The 25601-nt window shown below is 35.9% G+C and overlaps 1 protein-coding gene, 1 long non-coding RNA gene and 2 pseudogenes across 2 annotated transcripts; all 4 read right to left on the bottom strand.

Annotated features, from left to right (window-relative positions):
• Positions 8450-9148, bottom strand: LOC109356260 (annotated as a pseudogene).
• On the bottom strand, positions 10326-11024 carry LOC109356259 (annotated as a pseudogene).
• On the bottom strand, positions 12998-20765 carry LOC109357179. The gene is made up of 14 exons (XM_019600957.1): positions 20011-20765; positions 19446-19532; positions 18849-18958; positions 18426-18476; positions 17709-17880; positions 17291-17611; positions 17003-17206; positions 16304-16789; positions 15987-16196; positions 15327-15515; positions 14765-14928; positions 14516-14668; positions 14322-14400; positions 12998-13708 (listed from the first exon to the last, which is right to left on the bottom strand). The coding sequence occupies exons 1-14, from the start codon at positions 20437-20439 to the stop codon at positions 13265-13267; spliced, it is 3099 nt and encodes a 1032-aa protein (XP_019456502.1). The 5' UTR covers positions 20440-20765; the 3' UTR covers positions 12998-13264.
• On the bottom strand, positions 23415-25270 carry LOC109356444. The gene is made up of 2 exons (XR_002108727.1): positions 25014-25270; positions 23415-23843 (listed from the first exon to the last, which is right to left on the bottom strand). It is a non-coding gene; the product is annotated as an uncharacterized LOC109356444 (long non-coding RNA).

The following is a 25601-nucleotide window of genomic DNA, read 5'->3' as shown; positions in this document are numbered from 1 at the left end:
AACTCCTCTCGAGTTAGATCAGAACCTCCCATGTCCTTCTGTAAGAGATATTCTAGACATGGCCTCCATGTCCAACTTGTTGAGACAAATGCAGTTGTCTTCTCTCCTCTCGGCTTCGATGGCCAAATATTTTGAGGAGGATGGGGTCCTCCTAAGCCGAGTGGAGAGCGATGTCCTGACCATGCTTCGAGAGCAGCATTCTGCCGACTTGTAGAAGTTAAAGGAGGCTCATGCTGTGGAGCTGAACAATATAGAAGCTCAGGCCTTGGTGGCTAGCGAGAAGTTGTCGATAATGTCTTATCGGCAAGAGTGTTCTCATCAGACAGCCATAGAGAACCATGAGAAGCTCATCGAGATGACTACTAGTTTGAGGAGGCTGAGTAGAAGGTCCAACGTCTGAGGGCGAAGCTGGAGGAGCCGGAGGAACGGGAGCAGGCCGCTCGAGGGGAAGTCGACCGCCTTAGTGGGGAGCTGACTGCTTCGCAGACTCGGGCAAGGGTGCTTGAAGAGGATAGGGTTGTCCTTGCCCAAAAGAAGGCTGATGAGGTCGATGAGCTGGAAGAGATGGTCGGCTTGGCGAACGAAGCTGCCCATCTATCTTGGGAGAACAATGTGAGCCAAGTTCGCCTAGTACACCCCGACAAATTCGCCTAGTACATCCCGGGTGGCACTGTTAATTTGTCGGTTCCTGGTAGGGTGTATCTTTATTTCTTGCTTACTTGTATCGGGTTGCTAATTAAATGAAGCCTTTTATTTAACTTGCTTGTCTTATTTTAATATTCCTTTCAAATACTTTTATTCATGAGTAATTGTGATGACTGAACCTTGAATCTTGATAAAGCGCCCTTGTCTGGTAATAATCTAGCCAATCAAGTCTCTTTGCTAGAAATAAAGTTAAGTGATGAAGGTGATTTAAGTGACTTACATGACTTGTCCAATTTGGCCTTACATGACTTGTCCATTTGAGAAGGGGTTAGCCCGACAACTGAATAAGATGAACTTGACTGGAAGTGTTAATGACACAAGTAATTGAATCTTGAATAAGGTAGTCTTGGTCGGGGATAATCCAAAAAACTCGAACATAAACAAGACAAATTGGATCGGAAGAAGTAATAATTATGATCTTGATCAAAAATGGAAGTAATAGAAATAATTGTCCCCAAGTCAGAACAAGGTAATGTTGACCGGAAGGATTTCTGACGAAGTTGAGTGGCCTAAATGTAAATCTAACCAAGGGGAACAACGTTCACGCCTCAGGTGATTATTTATCTATTATTGAAGGGAGACATGGTCCGCACCTTGAGGTGTATTTATTATTGGACCACCAGTTAAGGGGGACATGGTCCGCACCTTGGGTGAAATATTTAATTATCGTCGAAGGGGGACATGGTCCGCACCTTGAGGGGTATTTATTATTGGACCACCTGTCAACGAGGACATGGTCCATGCCTTGGGTGATATATTTAACCATTGTCGAAGAAGGATATGTTCTGCACCTTGAGGGGTATTTATTATTGGACCACTAGTCAAGGGGGACATGGTTTGCGCCTTGGATGGTATACTTAACTATCATCGAAGGGGGACATAGTCTTCACCTTGAGGAGTATTCATTATTGGACCACCGATCAAGGGGGATATGGTTCGCGCCTTGGGTGATATACTTATTCATCATTGAAGGGGGACATTGTCTGTACCTTGAGGGGTATTGATTATTGGACCACCAATCAAGGGGACATGGTCCATGCCTTGGGTGATATACTTAACCGTCATCGGAGGGAGACATGGTCCGCACCTTGAAGTGTATTGATTTTGGATCACCGGTCAAGGAAGACATGGTCCGCACCTTCGGTGATATACTTAACCTCCACCGAAGGGGGACATGGTACGCACCTTGAGGGGTATTGACGTTGGGTCGGATTTTTGTGATAAAGACATGAAATGGATAATACCAAGTTATCATATATGTGTTACAAAGGTTGTCCGGACTGAAAGGGGTCGACATTACATTTTAAGCATAAAAAACTCGGAGATTTGTCGCATTCCATGTCCGGGGAATCTATTTCCTAGCCAAATCTCAAACTTGTATGTGCCTTTGTCGGTTTTGCTTTCAACTTGGTAAGGGCATTCCACGTTTGGTGATAGTTTCCACGTGGCCTGTCCTATGTCTGCTCTGTGGAGGATCAAAGCTCCATCTTGAAAGTTCATAGGGACGACCAAAGAGTTGTATTTATCCTTCGTCCACCTTTTGACGACCGCTTCTCTTATACATGCCTGGTCTATCTTTTTCTTGATCTAATCCAGATTGTGCCTAATCAAGGTTGGATTGGCCTCCTCATTAAAGTGTAGGGTTCTCCATGTAGGTTCTCCTATTTCCATAGCAATCATGTCCTCGACGCCATATGTGAGGTTGAAGAGGGAATCGCCGGTTGTGGAATATGGGGTTGTTCGGTAAGCCCATAGTACATGATGAAGTTGGTCAGGCCAAGTTCCCTAGGCATCGTCTAGCCTTTTCTTGGTTCCCCTTAGGATGACCTTGTTGGCTGCCTCTGCTTGCCCATTTGTTTGGGGGTTCTTAACAAATGTGAAGTGTTGTTTGATATGTAAGCTGGACAACAATTCTTGATACTTCGGTCGGAAAATTGAGTACCATTATCAGTTACTGTGACAGTTGGAATGCCGAATCGGGTAATGATATTTCTCCAAGTGAATTTTTGGATATTGGCCTACGTGAAGGTGGACAAGGCCTAAGCCTCAATCCACTTGGTGAAATAGTCCACAGTTACTCTCAGAAATTTCACCTGGCCGACTGCTTGGGGAAAAGGCCCCATAATATCCATGCCCCACCTACATAATAGCCAAGGGGTCGTCATGGTAGTTAACTCTTCGTGTGGGGCTTTATGGAAATCCGTGAACAACTAGCATTGAGTGCATTTCTTGGTTAGATCAGATGCATCATTTTCCATGGTGGGCCAGTAATATCTAGATCATAAGACTTTCTTTTCTAGGGAAGCTGCACCGAGGTGGTGTACACAACACCCTTCATGGACTTCTTGGAGGACATACCATGCCCTATTGGGGCCGATGCACTTGAGAGGCGAAGTAGAAATGCCCTAGCGATATAGTGACCCCTAGGCCAGAGTGTACTAAGAGCAACATCGAAGGAACCTCTACCTTGCTTTCTAGTCGGTAGGTAGAGCACCATGTAGGAGGTACTTGATGAATGGACCTGTCCAATCATCTAGAACATAAATTTGTTAGATGACCATGATACTGGGTTTGAAGGCAGTTCCCTATATGACGGATCGGTTGCTCCCTGGGCTCGTAGTGCTAGCTAGTTTAGACAGGATATATGCCCATGCATTCTATTCTCTAGGAACATGTTGGATGGTTGCTTCCTAGAACTTAGCCATCAATTCCTTCACTTTTGTCAGGTACTTCCCCAACAATATGTCTTTGGTTTGGTAAGCATCAGTTACCTATGAGAGTGCTAACTGAGAATTGCTACAAATGTCAATTTTTCCAGCCCCGACCTCCCTTGCTAATTGTAATCCGACTATGCAGGCTTTATATTCAGCCTAGTTGTTGGAGGTTGGGAAAGTGAAATTCAGAGAATGTTCGATGGTCATCTCGTGGTCGTTGTCTAACAATATCCCGACCCCGCTTTCCTTAGGGTTGGAAGATCCATCGATAAAGATCATCCAAGTCTGTCCTAGGTTGTTCGGTTGTGTGGTCAAATCGGCGACAAAGTCTGAAAAGACTTGGCTCTTGATAGCCGTTCGAGGCTCATATCGAATATCAAACTATGAGAGTTCAACAAACCATACTATCACTCGACCAACCAACTCTAGCTTGTGTAAGATTTGTCTGATGGGTTGGTTTGTTCTGACCACTTTTGGGTGAGACTGAAAATATTTTCGTAGTCGTCTGGTCGCTATTAGGAGGGCATAGGCTACTTTCTCCAACCGTTGATATCTAATTTATGGACCGTGTAGTACTTTGCTTATGAGTATACCAGACTCTGACCTTCTTCTGTTTCTCAGATCAGAGTGGGCCACGGCTTCATAGGCCACTACAAGGTAGACATATAACACCTCACTAGGTGTTGGCTTGGTCAGTATTGGTGCGACGACCAAGTATTGTTTGATAGTTTGGAAAGCCTTTTCACAATCAGTTGACCATTCAAACTTTTTGCCCTTCTTTAACAATTGGAACAAGGGGGAGAGTGTTTGGCGGATGATGGGAGGAATCTGGACAATGCATCCAACCGATCGTTCAGTTATTGGACCTCCTTTACTAAACAATGGCTTGTCATGTCGATGACCACTCAACATTTGGTGGGATTAGCTTCTATTCCCCAACTAGTTAATAGAAATCTGAGGAATTTTCTGGCCTCAAGGCTGAATGTACACTTCTCCGTATTGAGCCTCATGTTATACTTTTGGAGTTGTTGAAAAATGTTTTGCTGAATGGAGACATGATCCACTTTTGGAAGGCTTTTGGCAATCATGTCATCCATATATACCTCCATGTATTGGCCCATCTATCCCCCGAATACCTTATTCATCATTCTTTGATACGTTGCCCCAATGTTCTTTAGGTTGAATGACATTATTCTATAACAATAAGCTGCTCGGTCAGTAATGAAGGTAATCTTCTCTTGGTCTGGTGGGTACATCGAGATCGGTTGTAGCCTGAGTAAGCATCCATAAAGGATAAGTATTAATAGTCCGAGGAGTTATCCACCAGATGATTGATGTTGGGAAGAAGATATGGGTCTTCTGCGCACACCTTATTTAGGTTTATGTAATCTACATTCACATCCGCCATTTCCCGGAGGGCTTCTTTACTAATACCACATTTTCCAACCAGGCGGTGTAGGTGATTTCTCGGATGAACCCGACTTTTAGAAGCTCGATTCTTTATTGAGCAACCTCAGTTTCTCTCTCGGCTCCCATTTTCCTTCGCTTTTGAGCAACCGGTTTTGCCCCTGGGTTGGTCGTCAGTCAGTGGCATATTATTGAAGGGTCAATTATGGGCATATCAGCCGCGAACCAAGCAAAAAGATTTTTGTTGGCTTTCAAACATTCAATTAGCTTGACCCTTTGAGCTTTTGGCACAGTGCTACCGATATATAACATGTTGGTTTCTAGCGGTCCCAACTATAAAGAGATTTTCTCCCCTTCCGATTGTGGGCGTAATTCTCCCTCATCGGCCCAGGCATCCAACTCTACCAAGTGCACTCCTGGCATTTTCTTCATCGGGGTTGGTCTCTTTCTTGTTGTATGATTGGGGCGAATACTCAGTTGGTAGCAACTTTGGGCGCTATGCTGATCTCCACGAACCGTACAAACCCAGAGATTGGAAGAAAGAAATTTTGTGCACATGTGTGATGCAGAGACCACTGCTTCAAGGCAATTGAGCGTTGGATGGCCTAGAATGGTGTTGTAGGCCGATTGGCAATTGATGACCAGAAATCTGGTCTCGATTGTTCTGCAAAGGGTTGGTCGCCAATTGTTAACCAAATGCTCAGATAGCCCTATGGGGTTATACCCTGGCCGGTAAATCCTACTAATTTTCTGTCATAAGGTAGTAAGTCACGGTTGTTCAGTTCCATCTTGGTGAACATATCTTCGAATATGATATCCGCCGAGCTTCCTTGATCAACAAGGATTCAACTGATCTTCTTGTTGTTTAATTTTGCTGTGACGACCAAGGGGTCATCATGCTCGTGGATGACACCTTCGTAGTCGAGATCGTCGAATGAGATGGGAGGATCATTTCAACTAATATTATGCGGGTAGGGACTTCTTGCGGCCACTTGCATGATTTCTCGCACATATCGCTTCTAGGCCGACCTTGAAATGTCGTTCACGGTGAATCCTCCCGAAATGGTGTTGATGTCAACCAGGGCCCTCTTCTTGCAGTTGCTTAGGTGGTATTTGTCTACTGGAACTCTGATCGTATGACGTGATTGTTGAATTTCCGGTGACATTGTTGCTATCTAGCTAGTAAGGCTTGCTTGATTTTTGGTGGTCACCATGGTATAGGTAAGCCACAGACGACACCAATGTTCTTTTGTGGATGAATGGTGTGGTCGGACTGGAGGTCCAGGTATGAGATCTTGAGTATCTAGGCATGAGCTCTTTTGGAATCTGGTTGAAGGTTGACTTGGACCCGCTTATGGAGGTACCTGAATAGGTTCTTTGACGATTAAGTCAGTAAGACTGAAGATGTAATGCTCGGGAGCAATAAATAAGATATGAGAAGTAAGTAGAGAATAATGATGACAAGTGGTAAACTCTAAGTGATACTTCCTATTGGGGGAGACCCCTATTTATAGTTGTTGAGTTGGATAACATGGCCTTTAAGGGTACTATTTACGTGGCCAACCATCCTGGCTTGTTGGAGCTATTTTTCTACGTCAGACGGCTTTGGTAGGGTCATACTTTGTGCATAGTTGACTTGTAGCTTGTGACAGGTCTGATAGCCGTATTACAGTTTGTCCTTGTCGTGTTGTCACATGGTAGGTGGGATTACAGGTGGCATGGTCGCGTGCCAGATGGGGAGTGGTCCTAACCCCGACCTGTGATGTCTGGTGTAAGAGGAACGACTCCGACCAAATCCTTTGATTGGTTATGCCTGGTGTTTGCTCGGCTAAATGGGAGACCATCCCGGGCAGTTAAGACGACCGGATAATCGGGATGGAACAAATATATTATTCAAAAGTGGATGGTGGAATGAACAGTAACTCTGTTGAATTGTGATCTTCCATTAAACTTCCTTTTCATTCTCCTTGTCTCTAAGTGTGGATGAAATTATTTAGTAGCATATCTTTTTCCTCATTTGTGAAAATTGTAGAAAATTATGTGTACATAAATAGCTATAATTTCTATAGTTGATAAAGCATTTCTTTTGTTGCTTGAATTCTTCCCCAGATATAATAGATCCAAATTTCCTTGCATATTTTGCATCATTACAGCACTATGTGCTATCAAAATAGTGGCAGCATGGAATCAATAGCACTTTCATGAATGTTTATACCATCTAATGTGTTAATTCTAATTTTATTGTTAGTAATTTAAAATTGTATATATTTATGAATCAATTTGACCAATAGTTAAAGTTTAAGAATTAATTAGGAAGAAAAAATAGTTGACGGTATCTACTTACAAAACACATAAATTTTAAAGAGGTTTTGTGAACTTTTCCCTAATCTTATTTGATCTCACATTCTTTTCATTTTCTTATATATTTTTTAATAAAAATGAAAAATATACATTAATTAATTTACATTTTATATGAAAAGTGTAAACTGATACTCTATATTATTCTCTTATGATAAAGTGCAAATGATACAATTAGCATTTCATTACATGGTCTAGTTATTTCACCTGTGCATTTTACAAATTAATTTACATTTTATATATTTCAATTTTTGAGATAGTAAAACCACATATTAGAGACATGTTCTTAGCAATAAATAAACTCATTTTAACTATGAAACTAATAGTAGGCCCTAAGAATTACATTGAGTTAGGTAAGGGTAAAGCTAAACCTAGTCTTACACTTGCTTACATGAATGAAGGAAGAGCTGAGGGATTACACTTCCACTATATTGAATTAGAAGATGACAAACCAGAAAAGGTAATTGAAGAAATGCTAGACTTTTAAGGAATATAGAGAGCCATATGTTTTAGCTAACAATCTCACTAATGCTGCAAGTGTTAGAACCATGACAATAATTAGAAACAACATGAGAAAATTACTACTTTTATTCATTGAAAGTGGGAACATTCACAAATGTTTGGGGTGTACAAGTTGCCAAAAAACTAGGGCACTTGCTTGTGAATGTGGTGATGGAAATAAACTACAAATGTCATCTAGTGTTAAGAATTGCAAGTTGAACCTACATCATACTATGGTGATGCTTTTGGGATGATGGGACATGCAATTAAGAATAAATTGGCTAATAAAATTGGATGTTACTACTTGGAATCTTGACAAATTGAAGATGGAACACTCTATAGTTGGAAAAAGACACATATTAAGGGGTGCATCCTATGAAACTAAGATTGAGTTGATTAGAAACAGTTCAATTGGATGGGCTGTAACAAGGGTTTTGGTTCAAAGGAAACATCAATTGGATGGGCTGTAACACATGAGAGATTTATTTTGATCTTTGCAACCACTTCCTTCAATTCAATTCTTGAGGGCAAGAATTTTTCTAAGGGATGGGCAATGATAAGAACATAATTGTAATAGTATAGTTAGTTACTAAGAATTGTGGAGGGAAAGTTAGTTAGGGAAATGAGTTGTATAAATAATTTGTAGTATACCTAGTTTAACATATACAATTTCATTCACAATATACTCTTCTTCTTATAATTCTTGTATAATTCAATAAAAAAGTTCAAATTCTATTATTCTTATATTAGAATCTCTACCTTATTCACATGAGGTTTCCAATTTCACTATAATTCATAACTTCTACAAACATCCATATAAAAAGACTCCATAAAAACCTTTCAGAATCAACAATCTCCTGAAATGTTTTGGTAATAGGATCGCACATGAATAATTCACTCCTGTTGTCATTGTCCATGAAGCAAACTAAGCCGTGCGACGAAGCAATGAACCAATTAGAAGTGTCGATACAGGGAAGTTCAATGCCATGCCATTTGCGAAGGATGGGATCATAAGCATAACCAGTTGGTTTGTCAAAGCTAGTAAATATAAAGTACCAAGCTTGTGGTAGCACATTGTAAAGACTCCATAAAAGCCTTTTCGAAGCAACAATCTCGTGCCATTTTTTCCACACACAACCTGCTCTAAAAATGCTCGCAACGGGGAGATAGGCTATGATATGTGCCAAAAGTTCATCAGGCAAAAGTATGTCCATAGAAGTAGCAGGTTCTTCTTTATGTACTTGCCATTAAGTTCTGGAAATGAATCAAACTCGCTAGTCTCTCATCGAGGCGGATGATTGAAGTTGCGGATCCATGATGTTTATCCTGCCATAATAGAGTTGATAGCATAGGCCTAATGAGTAAATTTAAAAAGACTCAGCTAATTATCAAAACACTCAAACACCAGAAAAGAAAGAAAACAAGGGATTTATCACATGAGGATATACTACTAGATCATGAAGATTCAACCTTTTTTTATACTGCCAAGAGTATCCTCTCACCCTATGGTAAGAAACTAATCCTTTCAGGGTGTGTGTTTGCCTCTCCAACAAATGTCACTTTGAAGAACCGAACCCTTAGCTTTTTGATCTTTCTGGGGATCTAATGTAGCCTTACACCACTAGACCAATGCTTTGTTGGTCATGAAGATTCAATCTAACACAAAGTGAAGCAGCCCATAATATGAAAATTTTATTCTAGATCACGCATCTAATAGTACTTTAGTAACAACATGACTAAGAACAAATGAAGGAAAAAAAAACAGAGCTTTCCTGACATGGTAAAATAATCACAGCAAAGGCACAACATTCAGATGATTCCAAGAGAAAGAACACACATAAGGGGGAAAAATTTGTACTCAACCATTCAATTTCATTCCTTAACTTATTTTAGAAATCTATATTGTTCAAGGAAGATGTATAACACTTACTATAGTAGAATACCCATTCTGGTTTCAATGATACTATAGAAGATCCAAAAATGATTTGATATTAGCAAACATAGCCAAAACTAGAAGAAGGATAAGTTCTAAAAAATGATTGGTATTTGGAATCAAAGGTTGTTAATACATTCAATAGCACATTAGTATCAACCAATATTAATAGTATGAAATAATTTACCAAACACAAGATGTCTCTCAAAAAAAGGTGAAAGAAAAGATTTTGAGAATTGAAATATGAAACCCATTCCTTAAGATTGAAGTGTTTGTGGCATATGACTCATACACAAAATTAAAATAATAAAAAAGTTAAACATTCCAGTGCAAAATAAGCAAGAAACAGTTCAATTGGATGGGCTGTAACAAGGGTTTTGGTTCAAAGGAAACATCAATTGGATGGGCTGTAACACATGAGAGATTTATTTTGATCTTTGCAACCACTTCCTTCAATTCAATTCTTGAGGGCAAGAATTTTTCTAAGGGATGGGCAATGATAAGAACATAATTGTAATAGTATAGTTAGTTACTAAGAATTGTGGAGGGAAAGTTAGTTAGGGAAATGAGTTGTATAAATAATTTGTAGTATACCTAGTTTAACATATACAATTTCATTCACAATATACTCTTCTTCTTATAATTCTTGTATAATTCAATAAAAAAGTTCAAATTCTATTATTCTTATATTAGAATCTCTACCTTATTCACATGAGGTTTCCAATTTCACTATAATTCATAACTTCTACAAACATCCATATAAAAAGACTCCATAAAAACCTTTCAGAATCAACAATCTCCTGAAATGTTTTGGTAATAGGATCGCACATGAATAATTCACTCCTGTTGTCATTGTCCATGAAGCAAACTAAGCCGTGCGACGAAGCAATGAACCAATTAGAAGTGTCGATACAGGGAAGTTCAATGCCATGCCATTTGCGAAGGATGGGATCATAAGCATAACCAGTTGGTTTGTCAAAGCTAGTAAATATAAAGTACCAAGCTTGTGGTAGCACATTGTAAAGACTCCATAAAAGCCTTTTCGAAGCAACAATCTCGTGCCATTTTTTCCACACACAACCTGCTCTAAAAATGCTCGCAACGGGGAGATAGGCTATGATATGTGCCAAAAGTTCATCAGGCAAAAGTATGTCCATAGAAGTAGCAGGTTCTTCTTTATGTACTTGCCATTAAGTTCTGGAAATGAATCAAACTCGCTAGTCTCTCATCGAGGCGGATGATTGAAGTTGCGGATCCATGATGTTTATCCTGCCATAATAGAGTTGATAGCATAGGCCTAATGAGTAAATTTAAAAAGACTCAGCTAATTATCAAAACACTCAAACACCAGAAAAGAAAGAAAACAAGGGATTTATCACATGAGGATATACTACTAGATCATGAAGATTCAACCTTTTTTTATACTGCCAAGAGTATCCTCTCACCCTATGGTAAGAAACTAATCCTTTCAGGGTGTGTGTTTGCCTCTCCAACAAATGTCACTTTGAAGAACCGAACCCTTAGCTTTTTGATCTTTCTGGGGATCTAATGTAGCCTTACACCACTAGACCAATGCTTTGTTGGTCATGAAGATTCAATCTAACACAAAGTGAAGCAGCCCATAATATGAAAATTTTATTCTAGATCACGCATCTAATAGTACTTTAGTAACAACATGACTAAGAACAAATGAAGGAAAAAAAAACAGAGCTTTCCTGACATGGTAAAATAATCACAGCAAAGGCACAACATTCAGATGATTCCAAGAGAAAGAACACACATAAGGGGGAAAAATTTGTACTCAACCATTCAATTTCATTCCTTAACTTATTTTAGAAATCTATATTGTTCAAGGAAGATGTATAACACTTACTATAGTAGAATACCCATTCTGGTTTCAATGATACTATAGAAGATCCAAAAATGATTTGATATTAGCAAACATAGCCAAAACTAGAAGAAGGATAAGTTCTAAAAAATGATTGGTATTTGGAATCAAAGGTTGTTAATACATTCAATAGCACATTAGTATCAACCAATATTAATAGTATGAAATAATTTACCAAACACAAGATGTCTCTCAAAAAAAGGTGAAAGAAAAGATTTTGAGAATTGAAATATGAAACCCATTCCTTAAGATTGAAGTGTTTGTGGCATATGACTCATACACAAAATTAAAATAATAAAAAAGTTAAACATTCCAGTGCAAAATAAGCAAGATTATAGCTTTAACCAGATATAATAAGTTCTCAAATATGAAAGTTTTTTTTTACAATAAACAAACTAAGTCATGCAGTGTATAGTGAAATGGAGTAAGCATCCTCTCCATTAATGGAAAGACAGTACTAAATAATAACATACAAAAAGCGACATGTGGTAACACTTTTATTATCATGAAATCACATTTTTGCCATTAAAAATATGTATAAAAACAATCACTTACATTTTCATTAATGGGGAGTATCCTTGTTCAGTTATATGGACAAAATATGAATAAGGGATGTAAAACTTCCAATTGGTGAAGGTTATATAAGAATGAGAAAGACCAAAATGACTTGAACAGGTATCCTCTCCATTACATGTTTTTGTACTTGTTTTTTGTGATAAAAGTGTAATTTTATTATAATTAAAAAGATAAATGCGTCATTAGAAATTACATTTCCTTTTATTTTTTGAAGTACTTGTTTTATCATTAATAGAGAGAATCCTAACTCAAATGAATTATATGATTATTATCATGACAAAGCCTTTCTCATTCCCATTTAGAGTAAGTTTTCTCAGATACGGGTGGGTAAACTTCCATACTAAAATCGACTAAAATTCACTTATAGTTTTTTATTATATTTTAAAGTTTTTTATAAGCAAATATTATTATATTTATATTTTTTGAGGCTAGACTCGAACTCTTAATATCCTTTATTTCATTCCTTATGGTGTTTTAATTTAGTAAAGTTTTTTTGTACTACCAAGGATATTCTCTCACCTTTTTGGGTAAAAAACTAATCTCTTTCAAGGTCCGTGGTTATCCCTCCCAACAAAGGTCGCTCCTAGGAATCAAACCCTCGACCTTGATAATCCAAGGAGACCTTACACCACGACCAACGCCTTATTGATTTTAGTATGGTTGGTTGATACTACAAAATTAAACTTATTTTGTAACATTTTGTGTTCTACACATGTTTTGTACCCAAGACTTTTTAAATGTAGTTTATGTAGGAAAAAACACTCACCTTTATTATATAGTATTGAAATAATATCATAAAAATGAATTTTTAAGGAAGTCTAACTCATTGAATTCAAAGAATTATTGAATCAACATAATAGAACTTCATATCGCCCATAAACTAATTTTGTGAATGATTAACATGGAATACATTGCTACAGGTTAATTCACTCAATTTGACAAGTCCTAGCAGGTTAACATGGAATACTCTAAACTTGAAAGAATGTAATTACAAAAGTGGGAAAGAAATATGCTACTTTACATATTAACTATTTATCAGCATCAATGACTAAAAGGATGCAGTTTTTGCATACACAAGACCTTAAACTAAAATGTGTATCCTTTCTGAATGAAAATCACAAAAATGGAACAAGAATTACAAAACAAAAAGAACTCTATATATGATCTACTTAAAAATGATGATTATAGTAGATCAAGCAAAGATGAATTAGAGCTTTCCACCACTTCCGGCGGTGGCTTAACATATTTCCCTAATACTTGTTGGCGATGGCGCCGCCTCATTCTATTTCGTTTTTCCAAGCTCTTTTGCTTCCTCTTTTCCTTCTCCTTTTGCCTTAAATTTCTCTCCCTCTCATATACACCCTGCCAGAATACTTCACCTGTTAATGGCCACAACCAATGCCTGCTAGGATCCTCGGAATCGGATAACTCAGCTAAGTCCTCATCCATACTCTTGAGTGTGCTGTATGAGAACCATTTGATCCACATTTTGCCTCTACGGCTCTTGAACTTGTGTTGTTCCTGCATTACACCTGTTTCCGGGTTCACATACACCATCCTCCTTGCACTGTGGTATGCCCACACATTTACAAGTAGCTCAAGAAGCCTTGAATAGCAATACTTATCCTACAATTTCAAAAATTTATTCATGCAAATGATAAAAATGAATAAATGTTGTTGAAAGAAAATTAAATAGCATTTCTCTCAACAAAACACTCTATCTGAAGCTGCCAGCTATGATTTTTTTTGGGATAAAAGAAATGCCGACTATAATCGAAGTAAGTAGTGGTCAAATTAGTCCTCAATTTAAGAAACTATCATTTTAGTCACTGAAATTATAAACATCAATCATATTAGTCCATAAAATAGTGTCACGCATATTAGACATTGAAGTTATAATTTGTCAGAATCTATAATGATATATAAATTTAAGGGGCTAATATGACCTATGTTTATAATTTTAGGGACTGCCGTGAGTGATATTTATAGTTTTAGGGACTAAAATGATAGTTTCTTAAATTCAGGGACTAATATGACAAATACTAGCAATTTGAGAGACAGACATATACATACACATACACATAAAGATTACATGTATATGTGTGTGTGTATATAGAGATGCGTATCTGCGTATGTGTTAGTCTAATGAAAAGCTTCTACAGAAAGAAATTTAACCAACAGGAGAAAATGGATTAAATCAAACCAGTAAAAAGAAACAATTTTTTAGGAAGAAAGTTACTTTTGACAAACTCAAAGGACAGTGCCCAGTTGAATAGTGCTCATCATACATCTGCATATCCAATGCATCAACAAACATTCTGCATAAATGATAGTTTACAACAGATATTTAACAAGTTACATGAGAACAATTTTCTTAGTTGATAAAGTGAGTTTCTTAGTGAATCAGATATCCATTAATGAAATCTAGCATACCTGGAGAACATTACAAACTCTAAAAAGGATCTTGTAGGCAGAGTCCAACTCTGCATGACAGACCAGGTGTCACCATCTATAGGCATAGGTGGCAAAGAATCTGTATCGTTTTTTAACCCATACATCCTCCTCATGGTTTCCGAGAAAGCAAACCTTCATTCATACAAAAGTTTAGAGAAAATCAAAATAATTCGTCAAAAATGTAAAAGATGATGAAGTAAATCAAGGACCAGCATTAAACAATCTTACTTGCAATTTCCTGCATTTAAGGCATCACAAAATGACCAAAAGTCTTTCTGCAAAGGGTTTTGGGGATCCATATCCATGCGCACCCAAAAATATAGTGCATCCCCAAACTTTTTGGATTGGATCGCGCCTAATAATGCATTTTCAGCTGTTCTCGACAAAGATGCCTGTAAAAACCCCAAGCAAGATGTCAAGTAATACAGAACAAGAGGCGCATAATACAATTAATTTAGTTTTTTCCATTTTAGTTATTTTCCTGCATTTAACTAACACCACTAATCAAAAAAGGGAGAAAATAAGCTGCACAGTTTAAGATTTGTACACAAGATCATTTTCCTTTATGCTTTATCCTTTGGTCACAATTTCAAATTAAAACCTCAGAACCTATATAAATAAGTTTAAGGGGGATGGGTAAAATAAAGCAGCAGCAGCAGAACTTTCTAACCTAATATGATTAGCAAGGATAATAATAACATGAATTTATTAAGACCAGTATTTTCAGAGATGGAAAAGAGTATTAAGAGGTATACTTCAAAGTAATGAGGCATGAAAAAGAATCATATACCTTCCTTGCTGTTGCTCTCCAAGACTGAAATCCAACCCAGGCATTTCTATGCAAATGGTCAATTCTGTTTGCAATTGCAAAGAAGGCTCCATATTCACGAAGTACATCTCGATAGTAAGTGTCAGTAAGCAGTGGGAGACGCGATGATGCATCAACATCATCTCTCCCCCGTCTTCGACCTTTAGTGGACTGCAAACATTCAGTACATGTGTTGTGTCAGATAGAAATCAACCATTTCGGAAGATTTGAGGCATTCCATGTAGCATACCGAAGAGAGGGAGAGAGAGAAGAAGAAGAGCATGAGAAGGCAAATGCATCAAAACAAGAACAATACCAAATGCTAAAGAAGGGATAGAGGATAGACAGGCCACGACACCAAATAAGAATGCATTGCATAACATGAACAATGTATCACATGGGGCCAGATATATTTAAATCATCTTTCAACGAGGAATACAACAACAACCCAGCCTTAGTCCATGATGTAGGGTCGGATACATGGATCGAACAACACCATAATGCTCTATCATAAATCATGTCTATTGACAAAGAAATGCAATTTATAAAAAATAGGATGTCTTCATAGAAGAATATTTTTTATTATTTGGCATTGATAACCATGTTTTTATACACAGAGAGAAAGTGAGAGAGCTAGCTTACCAGGCCAATTCCACGGTAAAGAGATTTTTGGTGTAGAAAAGGCCAGGATCCTTCACCTAAGTAAGGCTCATAAATGCATAGTGGTTGCCCCGTCCGCTCAAGCTCTCCGTCATCCCTTTCATGCAAATCATTCTTTAACCTATCAGCCTTCTTAGCATTTCGATATACTTCTTCCCATGTTCTGTGTGGCTGATCTGTTCTATCCTTCATCTGCATCAAAACTCAAAATGACTTCTAATGTCGCCAACCTTGTAAATGGAAGTCGTGAAAAGTTCAATACCCTGAATTTTATAAATTAGAACAATCCCTAATCTTACCTCTTCATCCTCTCTCCTTTTTGCTCTTATAGCCATCTGAATTAACTTCTCTTCTTCCCATATGCTATGTACAAATGAATCAGTAGATGAAACGGTAGTAGCGGGTCTATTTTTTTTAGAATCATTCCACTGGTCCTCATATTTATCTAAAAATGTGTGACTTCTTGTTATCCTATTTTGATATGTTAAATTTGGAATTGAATCAAACAAATGCCACTGCCATTGTTCTTTAACATTTGCGGAAATTTCTGAAACAGCATTAGGAGGAACAACCTCTGATGGAAACTGGATAATGTTCTGAACTAAAGATGCATATCCCTCAATTGCTTCTGAAACCATAAGGTTCTTTGCAGTGCTTCTCCCTATCGAGGCAATGTTACGAGCCAGTGGTGATATGTTCCCTTCAGATATCACTTCCAATACAATTTGTCTCAGAACTCTCCAATTATCCTTAGGGAAAAGGTAGCCGTTCACCCTGTCATCGACCTAGTTGGTGTTGACAAAACAATTTAGAAATACACGGTAAGATAAAATCTTGAATTCAATTTGTAAAATTAATAAAAAATAACATTTGAGATGCTGGGAAGTTATTATTAATGTCATAAAAAGCAAACTTCTGGATTGCTAAGATAATAAAAGTGCCGAGAAAAATAGACACATGGTCTAGCTATGGTGTAAAGAAATAGAGCAGGGACATACATATTTTCTGATCATGGGAATATCTGGAGCAATAATAGGTTTCTCAAAGCACATGGCTTTCATCAAAATCTCAGGAAAAGACTGCTCTTCAAGGATGGATCCATATATCACAACATCCGCTGTGCCGATAACAGAATCTGCATTCAGATCTCCAGCTATGTGCTCTATAATACCTCTTGGATATTTCAAGCTACGAGACATGGTCTAATAAAATAGAATACAAAGATAAGAAACATCAAATTATTTATCCACAAACATAAAGAATAAAAAAAAAAATAGGATAGATACCTCAAGAGCCACACTGTAGTTATTTGTTAGTTCCCCACTATGAACAATGATTCGTAGTTGTGCATGGGAATTATCTCTGCTGGATGGGAAGTCTGCAAGAAGTGGTGATAATGCTTGCAAAACAATGGCATGCCCCAACCACATGCCCTTGTACATAAACTGACTTCCTACTATTGCAATAATCAAATCTTTTCGGCCATAACCCATATTGATGCGCAAATCATCTTTTTCTAAGGCCATAAACGCATCTGCTTCTAATGATTCAGCAGGGGAACCAGGAATGACATAAAAATTTCCAGCATCAAAAGTGGAGTAAATCATCTGTGGAGTTACATAAGAAACACTAGTTATCACTTGTCGATTACTATTTAGTTCGAGCATCAAATGATAAATAAATAACTTGTCCCACACGTATTACCGGCAAGGCATAGTTTGGAAACACAATAACTGTTGAACGGTTGAAGGCTCTTCTCCAATCATTCAAAAGTTCAAGCTGCCCACTAGCAGTATATTGCCTTGAACGATAAGCAAGGGCATTTTCATGAATGATCCATATGAGAGGTATAGACTTGAAAGGTTCTTGTGAAAAACTGCAACAAATAAAATCATTTGTGTTATTTGATTAAGGACATTCATGGAGAAAGCCTCAAACACAACCGCAAAAAAATTGTAGTCAAGCTTCAAGACATTGCACAATGAAGTCCCAATGAGTGAAATACCCCATTCCTTATACTGTCCAGTGCATCATTTATATGCTATGTCATCAATTTTGAGACAATGTTTCGCAAAAAACTAAAATCGGTCAGAAAATACAAACCAGCATGAGAACGAAAAGTTGTAGCCTACAGGTTTACATTGCAAACGTAATATTCTTTGCAGTGACAAAGATGTGTATGCTTATGCAATTATTGTGTTTAAACGGAAAATTTCCAGGCAGAGAAGGAAAAAACATTAAAGTAGGGAAGGCTTGTATGTGACTGGTAGAGGTAAAAACTCCAGCATTAATTTTAAAGTTGACTGATAGAGGTCATCCCTTTGTAAAAATATTAAGGCGTGTGAAGCCAATAAATAATTCAGGCAACAACAACGACAATTCAGAAATTTTCTCCTTCGAATATTAATTTAGGTATCTTACCAATAAAAGGCACCCTTTACTTCAAGAGAGCTTGCAATTATACCGTCATAGCTGCAAAAGACAGGCATTCTTATCAGATGCAAACAGAATTCGTTAATCAAACCAAATCAAAACAACTACATCAAACTAGTTTCAAACTTAAAACAAAATGAATTAATACATATCAGTATAGGGCTAAAAAAACGGGAAGTGGTGATTAATAGAATTAAACAACATTATTCTACACAAACTCAAAATAGATATAACGTAATTGACAAAATTATGAAGAATTAATCAAGGAATCAGTATTATAATCTGGCATATAAAACAAGACATTATTTGTCTGTTACTTTCCAATGAGTAGCTAAAGATCACGTCAAATATATAAACTTTGAAGAACTTAAACAGTTGGTCTAAACGTAAACATTAGATTAACAATCATACTTTAGCCAGTCTACAGCATTTTCTGCCTTGTCACAAGTTGGAATGACGGTGACGGGAACTCTTAAATTTTTCCACACATTTCGCCCTGGTCCATCTTCAATTGAAAAGACCTGCAAAACATAGTAAACACATGACCTAAAATAATCAATATTGTAAATGGTGATGAAGTGAACAAATTCTTAAGTATTCTTTAGAGACAGAGAGACACTATAACAAGTGGACATATTCTTAAGGACTTCAATATATTATATATATATATATATACAAAACACTTGTCTAGCGTTGTTCTCCGTGGAAGGTGAACATCTGGTAGAAGTACCCTTGCATGTCCAGTTTGGCCTTTGAAACTAATATAAAGTAAGCAGGCATACAAGAGAGGAAGATTGGAATCGGCAATGAAATTCAATATAACTCTTTGCTTCTGCATCCAGTCTCCTCACGAAGTCAGTAACGTAATAAAAAATAGTTCCTCTCACTCTCACAGTAGTGCATATCATACAGAGACATTGATCCGCTAGATAAATCCCTTTTTTATTTTCTTTTAAAAATTACAAATTTATTTTTCCAGCATAAGATCGAAAGCAAAATATAGAGTACCTGGATTTCATAGCCAATCTCTAGCAAAGCAGCAGCAATCGTTGCCATCAGCAATTGTTGTGAATCAACCAAAAGTTCTCCAAATACCTTCAAAAGAAACCAAAATAATATAAATATTCATTACCAAGAGAGAAATTAATAAAACTATATATTGATAAAAGGGAAAATTTCGGAGAATTTAAAATTTTAATTAATACCAAACTTCATTTCCACTTAAACATCTGAACTATTTCACCATAGGAAAAAAATGTCTATGCCGAACCATACGCTTAACCTTAAAAACTTGCTTCTAATTGAAGGGGCATTTGGATGATCCAATAAAGAGCTTATTTGGACTCATTATATAAGTACTTGAACAAGTGTTTGGAAGAGCTTATAGCTCTTTTTAGCTTATTTCAATAAGCTTAAGCTCTAATGTGATCCGTATATAATACACAATCAATTAATTTGTTTAGCTAAGCACATACATTAATCATGCCCACGACAAAAATGAAGAAACTTTGCAAATAATGACCAATAGAACAAAAGTGTATCATTTTCAACAAGGAAAATTAGGTGAACTAACCAGTGCTAGCTGAGGCTTTCTGTAACCAAAATGAAGCACTGTTTGGTTCAACAAATTCATGTCCCTACCAACATCCCTCCTGAATTTCTCAGAAATCTTAGGAACAAAAACAGCTTCTTCCCCAATGTCCAAGACATAATTCTCTATGTCCTTATAATGTGACACATTCCTAGAATGTATCTTCACAGCACTGAAAGAACTCTCTGATTTTTCCACAACAGAAATGGGCAAAAACATTTGGAAAACAACAACCAAACACAAGAACACTGCCACAGTGCAAATCCATTGAATGTAATCTATTTTATTTGATAGAAAACGTGAGAATCTGGATCTGGTTCTCTGTGAAAAAGGGTGTTTCTCTTTTCTGTTTGGTTTTGAACCAAACAAACTCAATTTCTTTGATGGGATCACAGATTCCAAAGAACCCATTTAGAGTTCCATCAAATTGGGGCACTTTCGATTAGGATAATAAAGGTTCAAACTTTGACTTAAAACACATGCAAAGAAGAATACCCAGATGGGGAAATTTCAATGGGGTTCAAGGAAATAGCTCAAGATAGTTAAAGAAGTTGAAAAAGATCAAAACTTTGAGATTTGAATTCAATAAAATTGACCTGTGAAAAATGGGTGATTGTGATTGTGAAAGAGTGTTAGAGTTGAGAGAAGCTGTTTAACTGAAAAGTGATTTTTCAATGAAGGAATGTGAAGATTTGGCGTTGAATTATAGAGACCAATGTTTTCTTGAGCAATAGACTCGGAAAGGAAACAAAATTAAGCTAAGAAGATATTAAAATTAAAAAATTTAAGAATTAAAATGAAAATAAGTTTAAGAATGAGTCCATTTTAATTTAATTTAATTTAATATTTTCTTGTCTGAAAAGGGTAATGTGCTGTTATTGTTAATCTCTACGCGCATTAATTGAGATGAGTTGAGACACGCGCGCGTGCTGCACGTGAGAATGAATGTGCCTTCAATTAGTTTTTTTCTTATTTGTTTTTATTTTATTGGCATAATCATCATCTCTGAATATCTATAAAAACTCATTCTTCCACCACATTTTACCTGAATATTTTATTAAAACAGAAAAATCAATCTACCTATATAAACCTTCACATAATATTTTTTCAAACAAATGAAATTTAGACTAGTAAAGTTTACGTTTTCAAAATTTTATTTCTATGTCAATGAAAATAAAATAATTAATTCTTTAAATTCACCTAATATTTCCAATTACAACAAAAACCTATCATATTCATATATTTTTTCAATTGCATTTTAATGTATTGTGTTGACACTCAATTTTTTCGGTTCATTTTTTCATTTTTTTTAAATTTACAATTAACAAAAAAAGAGAGCATTCCGATCATTTTTTTTATTTTATAAAGTTGGATAATAATTTTTAATTATTAATCATTATTATAGTAATTTTTAGGATTTTATAGAGTTAGAAATGATATTTTACCAAAAAATAAATCTTGGTATTTTAAGTTAAATAAAATAATTGTACCCTACACATGTTTTTTTGTGAATATACTTTGTTATAATATTTTTATCATGAAAAATATATTTGTTAGATGTAGTTGAACTATCTAACAAGATGTTAACTAAGGAGCATAAAGTTATATTAGATCCCATATAACCAAAAAGTCTAAGACTCTATTTATTGGAACCACATTTAATTGTTCAATTCTTAATCACGTTTAATTGTTTAATTCTTAATCAGTAGTTACAAAACATTTGGTTACCAATAGCTTCGTTTTAATGAGCTCATTAATTTCAAAAATCATTAATAAAACATATGTCTCATAACATTTTTATTTTAGTTAAAAAACAATCTTTATGAAGGTTATAAAAATTGAATCAATTCGACAATCATTCGTAATCTGACTCAATATTTAGCTCGATTTATTTGGTTTATGGGTCAAACGAGTTGAAGTTAAGCAAAAAATTTACTTCGTTAAATAAATCAATCGAATTTTAGTAAAGTACAATTCAATTCGTTAGGTTCATGATGTAGCTCAATTATATACATACATATATTTATATGGACGATGAAAATTAAAAATTAGTTAATATTCACATAATCACTTAAAAATTATGTATGTTTATCTTTTAATCTTGAGAATTCAAATAACATTCAATTATGCATATTAATTGTTCTCATGTCTCATATCAATAATTGATGAGCCACTTTTTATACATACATATGCATGCAGACAATCTTTACTACATGAAATTTAAATTATAGCCACCTTTATTATTAAATTCACAAACATTGTCTACATGTATATATAATCCACCAACACCTTGTAAGTCTTTACATTTATGTTGGTGGGCGACATAAATTTAAGTTTGTTAACCTGCTCAAAAGTTTATGAACATTAATTGAGTCGAACTTGAACTGAAAAAATTGTTTGACATTAAATTCGGCTCGAAACTCGACTTGAGTCAATCCTTATTGTTGGATTGAGCTGATCTAAGTTTGACTCAGACTTATTACGACTCCTAGTATTTATTATGTGGTAACAAGACTCTCGTATCAACCATAAAGTAAAATTGTAGGAAAAGGAGAAGAAATGTGTAAATTAAAAGCCCAAAAAGTTGAAAAGGGAAGTGAGTAAATGGTAGACTCTCATACCAATACGGATCAAGAAATGTATTACTACATTGTTTCTCTCGATTAAACTTTACCCGCAATAATCACATGAAATTTAAGTATACCGTAAAGCTTGTTGAATGTAACATTATTTATTGAAAGAAAAAAGATGTTTTGATTTTTTTTATGACAAGAGTGTATCTTTGCTCATACGTATCCCTACATGCAATAGGAAAATCAAAACTACATAGTTATTGAGTAAGAAATATTATGTGTTTGATTGATTTTAATTAATTTTGTTTTGAATATTAGTTAATGATTCTGAAGTACTAATATTTATATCCAAGATAAGGAAGAATAGTCAACATTGGTGTGAACACTCAATTTTGTCCGGGCTCACTTTATGAAAAATAAAATTCAACTGAGTAGAATTTAACAAAATCAGCTGCTTTCATCCCCTCTGTCTAGAACTTTGTGGTGTGATTATATTTTATTCATTTTTGGAAAGGAACAAAACCATTTAAATTTGCAAGAGCTCATGCTTGTTATCCATTTTTTCAACTGGTTATGATGGTGAAATTAAACCATGCACATGAGGCTGTAATTTGCTTCAAGACAAACGGTCCATTGTGGGGTAACACGGGTGCACCTTATATTTGTGCAAAAATATGTTTACACAAATCAATCAATCTTGAATTCATTTCACAGTATCAAACCCATTATTGTAAATTTGCAACTGATAATCAAAATAAGATCAACTTGGTCTAAGTGAAATACTTCATCCACATATGGGTATGACCAGGTAAAAGACTAAAATGAGTTTTAAGTTATGCAGAAAAAGTTTTAGAGGTATGACATGATACACCTTTTTAGTATGATCCCAAACACTAAATGGTTCAAATCATTAGCTTTTTCTATATATTTTAATATGTTCAAGGCTTGTCATGTCTGAAGGTACCATATTCTTAGCATAAATAGCAGTAGCCAATCAATTTGACAAGGTTAGTGCGATCTGCCAAACTCGGTGTCAACACTTCAACAACAAATTCCCGAATTCCTTGAACTCCATGAGGCTGCAAGTTCTTCGAAGAGGAATGTCTGCACCCGGCTAGCATTATCTTTTCCATCTTTGGGAACCTCCTGTTCATATTTAAACTCTTTACATCCAGAGCAAGTTGATCTCCCTTATAACCGCCTTCTTTGTTCCTATTCACTTTAAATCAACTTTGACCTTATCTAGTATAACACAAACAGAGCATGCATAAGGTAAGAAAGTTAATTGGAGGTGAGTACAAAACCAAACCACCATACACAGCACCGAAGCTTGAAAGCAAACAAAGCACAAAATGCAAGCCGTGTATTGAGTATACCAATTACATAAGCCACATAAATAGCAGCAATCATGAAGTAATCAAAAGGGAATCAAAGGAGTGATCCAGCCCTGGGGTTATCAACATGCAGAATTTCAAGAATGGCAATAATAAGTTTCAGGAAGAGTAATCATTCAGAGAACAAATCAAAGCAATCAGCAAATGCAAAATATAAAGAGCATTCATGTGATTGAGCCAAAGAGTCAGACGTTGATCTCAGAAGGGCACAAATTTGGAAATTATTTCAGTTACTAAATGGCCATATTCATTGATAACTTCAAATGCATTAAAACAGAAATGAATAGGTCATGGGAAGTTACATTTGTTGATAAATCAGAGGGTTTTCAAAAACCATTCAGTAATTCATATCAGGCTATAAAAGGGGATCACATACAGACACTCAAAAGGATAGTGAAAAAACAGGAGGGAAAAAGACAGAAAGTGAGAGGATATCTCGAGTTTGCGGATCTTGAACACACAGAGAATAGAAAGTATCTGGGGACAAGCATTCCACACGCAAAAGGGATAAAAGGATAAAGCATAATCAGGTAAGTCACCCCTTCCATTCATTCAAGTATCAACAAACAAAAATGAACCTTATTCATTGTGAATCGCATACCATATTCTGGTGCTCATATCAATAGCCTAAGGTGAGGGTTTAATCCATAACGATTTATCATATATTCAGAGAACATAATTGGAACGATTATGATGGTTCTAATATGGAGAAAATCATGAAATTTTTACTGGCTTAGTACTAACATATCATACATAACAAATCTGGAACTAAATAGTATACCCCTTTCGGGTTTTAACATGTTCCTTACACATCTAATTAAAAATCACACAAAAAACACATATTTTTCATTCATTTGGCTTCAACAGAGATACACATATCAATATGAAATATATGATGCAGTGCTATAATGTTAAGACATAGGGTTTGTTTATGATAATCTTTAGCCTAAATTGGTTATGTATGACAAATTAGTTTCGTACTGTAAAATCAAAATAGCAAAAGGGGTAATTTTCTTACCGAAACCCCTCGCTTATGTCGATTCGGAACCACCGTCGAGAATAAGAGCCCGAATATGGAACCACTGTCTGGACGTGAACCACCGTAACGCCACCCTTGCCACTACCGCGCCACCTCCTTGGCTACCGTCGTGAACCAAGCTAAGGGAGAGGAGGATTAGGGAAAAAGAGAAGGTTAGGGATTTCGAAATCCATTTGGGGATTTTTGGGTTCTAAGGAACCCGTATGTAACCCCTGTTCCCCTTTATTTTTGTTAAGTTTGTGTTTTCTTTATTCATTTTCTTATCATTTGTGTTTTGTTATACTAATATGGTTTGAATATTATTTTTTTGTTTTTGTTAGGCTTTATGCTATATACACCTAAACTCCAATAATCTTAGTTCAATATGTACCCAAATCAAAATAATATTTATCACCTAATTCCCTACATAATTAGTAAAGATATTTCATCAATCAGAATTCTATATATAAAAAATAACCCAATATTATATTAGTAAAATAAGTTAAATTATGGAATTTTTATAGTAAAGTTATGGTTCGAGTTGTCTCTAACTTCTCCGAAAATGAGAAGAAGGTCTACAACCAACAC

This window comes from Lupinus angustifolius, chromosome LG09 (assembly GCF_001865875.1).
Source record: "Lupinus angustifolius cultivar Tanjil chromosome LG09, LupAngTanjil_v1.0, whole genome shotgun sequence".
Classification (NCBI taxonomy): Eukaryota; Viridiplantae; Streptophyta; class Magnoliopsida; order Fabales; family Fabaceae; genus Lupinus; species Lupinus angustifolius.
The sequence above is the reverse complement of the archived record's forward strand: the minus strand, read 5'-3'. Positions and strand labels throughout refer to the sequence as shown.

What these genes read in the sequence shown, in the direction of transcription:
- LOC109357179 (XM_019600957.1), bottom strand. Translation starts at nt 20,439, where the DNA reads ATGGGTTCTTTGGAATCTGTGATCCCATCAAAGAAATTGAGTTTGTTT. An exon ending in GAAAGCCTCAGCTAGCACTG is followed by an intron (nt 19,533 to 20,010) that starts GTTAGTTCACCT and finishes TTTCTTTTGAAG; the next exon opens with GTATTTGGAGAACTTTTGGT. An exon ending in ACTACAGTGTGGCTCTTGAG is followed by an intron (nt 17,207 to 17,290) that starts GTATCTATCCTA and finishes CTATTTTATTAG; the next exon opens with ACCATGTCTCGTAGCTTGAA.